Consider the following 3403-nt stretch of genomic DNA (forward strand, 5'->3'; position numbering starts at 1 on the left):
AAAAAATTTAGTATAAATGAGTGATCATTTTTTTTCCTTTTATTATTGTTCCTTCTTATCATAATCGGATTAAACCAAACGATACACTAAGAACAAACAAATTCAAGGCACCACACATTTCTATAAATAAATAAGTGATCTATTCTAGCTTAATCCTGGAGTCCGCTCTCAATTTGAAGACTTCAGTCTGGATTTTGTTAGTCCATGCAGCTCTTTATTATCTGAAGTTGCGAGGGATAATCATAACTTGTTTCATGTGCAACTGTGAGTTTTAGGATCCAATAGTAAACTTATTATTCAGATTTTTTTTGTAACAAAGTAAAAAAGACAATAAAGTAAGTATGTGGACAATAAACAAAATAATGCAAGTAAAAAAGTCTCCATCTCTTGGAATTTCAGAGCTTTCCCCTGATCATGCACACCATTACCATTATACCCACACCCCAAAGCTTGCAGTGGCTAAAACTTCAGCTAGCTATGCTAATTGGTAAGTTGCACGAGCAATGCATGCAATATCTCGCGACTTGAATTAACTAGTGCATGCCGACAGTCACGCTAGACGGAGCACTGCTCTTGCGCCGACCCGTAGTTCATGCGCTGCCGCTTGATGCTCCCGCCGCCGCCGCCAGACGACGAGGTGTCGTTGCTGCACGCCGCCCTGCGGTCCATGACGCCGCGCAGAGCCTCCTGGACGGACGCGATGCTCTCGTGCCTCCTGTGAGAGGCTGCGCACTCGTCGTCGTAGGCGTCCTCATCTCCGCCCTCGCCCTCACGATCGTCCTGGGTGATGAGCAGCACGCTCCGGACGCGCCCGCCAAGCGTGGTGATCTCCGCCCGGTGCGCGTGCAGCCGGAGCGCGGAGAGCGCCCGGATGATGTCCGGGATGAGGTCCGGCCGGTCCTCGCAGCACAGGGAGGCCCGCACCACGAGCCGCCCCTCGCTGTCCTCCGCAGCGTCGACGCACAGCTCGTCGGCCTCCGTGGGTAGCATCTGCGCCGGCCTGGCGGCGTGCTCGTCTTCAACGGCGGTTGCCGCCATCGCCGACGTCTGCCGCTTCAGCTCCTTGACGTGCTCCAGCACCTCGGCCAGCAGCGACGCCTTGTCCGTCTGCACGTCCACATGCGATTACAACATTAATAATACGCACGCTACTAATACTTGAGTAGTAATAATTGATCGATTCAGAAAGATGGTCAAGCTCGTGTGAGCGTGAAGGAAAAAGTTTACAAGAAATGCGGTCGCGGCGCAGCTTTTCGCTGCATTCGCATGTCTTTTGGGGGCTTAGCTTAACCAGGTGCATGGGTGTAGGTGCGCGTGGTGGTGTCACCTAGGAGCATATATGTAGTTCATTATTGTCTCTCTCTCTCTCGTGCTCCTTTTATTCAGAAGCAGCGGCTTCCCCGGCGTATGAATGAGAGGTTTCTGAGCAGGGCGGACCCTCTCGCGTCTTGTCACGAGTACGTACGGGAGCACATACAGCCTGCGTGCGTGGGTGCGTCCTGTCTCATTGCCACTAATGGCCATCACTTGGTTAACGATAGTTGTTCCTGCCTAATTATATGTTCACATGAATACATTACATTCCAGATCGATACCACTATGCTCCTTTTATTGTATTGATCTCTGACATGAAACTATGAGTAATGCTATAGTATAGCTCATTATTTTGGGTAAGGATAACAAAAATCAACTCTACTTCCTACTAGTTAGATCGTAGATCGATGGAACAATGGATGATGCAAACTACTCCAACTTTTAACAAAAGTTAAGTTATGTCCTCATGTTTTAGATAATGTGAAGCTACTACATGCATCTTCCCTTTCCTAGCTAGCTACCAACATCATGCATGCTAGTGAATTCGGTTAATTTGAATCTCTTGCGAAGTTGCGATTTGCACATTTCATGGAAGACCTAACAAATACTCTACCAAATAAGAAGGTTACTAATTGCCGGTTTACAAGCCCGGGTTCTTGTATCCCTGTGATTTTTGTGTGGGCACTGATCACCACGCCCGGCCGTCGGCAAGATCGCGAGATCCGCGCAACTGTTCCATTGCGGATCTTTGCACGTCTTCCCACTCTAGGGTGCACCTAGCTGAGCTAGTGCTGCCGCCATGCACCCGCACACAAAATGCACAAATCAATGGTTTGGTTTTGAAACAGCTAGATCGAAGATCGATATGAAACGAGTAGCAAGGAATCTGGAGTAGGATAAACCCGGGATGAGGATTGCGACGTGTGGGAGACGATCGATGCATCTTAACACGTAGTACGTACCTTGGTGGTGTTGGGGAGGAGGCTGCGGAGTCTGGCGAGGTGGCCGTTGATCCGCTGCCGGCGCCGGCGCTCGGCCTCGCTGTGGCTCCGCGAGGCCGCCAGCGCCTTGGCGTCCATGATCTCCCCGGCGGCGTTCATCCGCCCGAGCTCCGCCTGCAGGCTCCCGAGCAGCCCGGACACCACCGCCTTGCTGCTCCCGGCCGCCGCAGCCGCCTCCGCTGCGCGTTGCTGTTGCTGATGCTGCTGCTGAGCCGCAGCCACCGCCGCCTCGAACCCGAACCCGAACATCCCGCCGCCTTGCCCGACGACGTCGCACGCGTAGCCGCCGGAACCGGCGAGGCTGAAGCTGCCCCCGCCCCCCGCGCCGACCGGCTCGGCGAACGCGGCGGGGCCTCCGAACCAGGGAGGCAGCAGGCGCGCCGCGGCCTCGTGGTGGCTCCCGTGGACGCCTCCTTCCCACATGTCGCCGATCGTTCCGAGCTTGGATCGTGGTGGTGGGTGGCGTGGGGGTGGTGCGAGAGCGATGGCGATGGAAGTAGTGGCTGCTCCGATCGATCGATCCGCTGCTTTCTTCTTCCCGGACGGAGCTCTCGGTCAAACGGGGGGTGCCTTTTATGCTTCACTCCACCTCCGCGCGCGGCAGTGGTGGAGACGGCAAGCAAAGCGAGGCTGTACGGCGCTGTGCATGCTAGCGGCACGTGGGCCCGCGCTTTTGTCTCTGGAAAGGATTTTTTTCACCTTCGTGTCTGGTGCATGTCGTGCGGTCTGTGTACAGTAAAACACATGCATGCACACCCGCGATGTGGCTACCTAGCTAGTGAGTGCAGTTACTCATCAGTGAGAATGATCAATGGGTAGCATGCTTCAGGCCTACGCTCTGGTACTGTTTGTTATTTTTTGTGTCGATCGATCTATATCGGTACTAGGTGCACTTCAAAGTCGAAAAGAGTACAGTAATATGAAAAACTCGTGGATATACTCCTCCGCAAAGTTTCATACAAAAGTATCAAGTGTGGCGTACAAGGTAAGTTAGTAAATAACATTGTGATTTAAAGCCTTTTTTGCATGCAGCACAATTTTCTTTACATCTACACTTTCTTTCCTCCCAATCTATCAAGGAACCATAT

The 3403-nt window shown here is 52.5% G+C and overlaps 1 protein-coding gene across 1 annotated transcript; it reads right to left on the minus strand.

The window, feature by feature from the left end:
- Positions 1 to 378: 378 nt before the first annotated feature.
- On the minus strand, positions 379 to 2882 carry LOC127301330 (transcription factor bHLH30). Its single transcript, XM_051331550.2, has 2 exons — positions 2277 to 2882; positions 379 to 1107 (listed from the first exon to the last, which is right to left on the minus strand). Exons 1-2 carry the CDS (start codon positions 2736 to 2738, stop codon positions 556 to 558), a joined length of 1014 nt encoding a protein of 337 aa, XP_051187510.1. The 5' UTR covers positions 2739 to 2882; the 3' UTR covers positions 379 to 555.
- Between the last annotated feature and the right edge of the window lie 521 nt (positions 2883 to 3403).

This window comes from Lolium perenne, chromosome 5, assembly GCF_019359855.2.
Source record: "Lolium perenne isolate Kyuss_39 chromosome 5, Kyuss_2.0, whole genome shotgun sequence".
Classification (NCBI taxonomy): Eukaryota; Viridiplantae; Streptophyta; class Magnoliopsida; order Poales; family Poaceae; genus Lolium; species Lolium perenne.

Coding starts and splice junctions, on each gene's coding strand:
- LOC127301330 (XM_051331550.2), bottom strand. CDS start 2,738: ATGTGGGAAGGAGGCGTCCACGGGAGCCACCACGAGGCCGCGGCGCGC. Junction 1,108..2,276: donor TCCTCCCCAACACCACCAAG/GTACGTACTACG, acceptor GTGGACGTGCAG/ACGGACAAGGCGTCGCTGCT.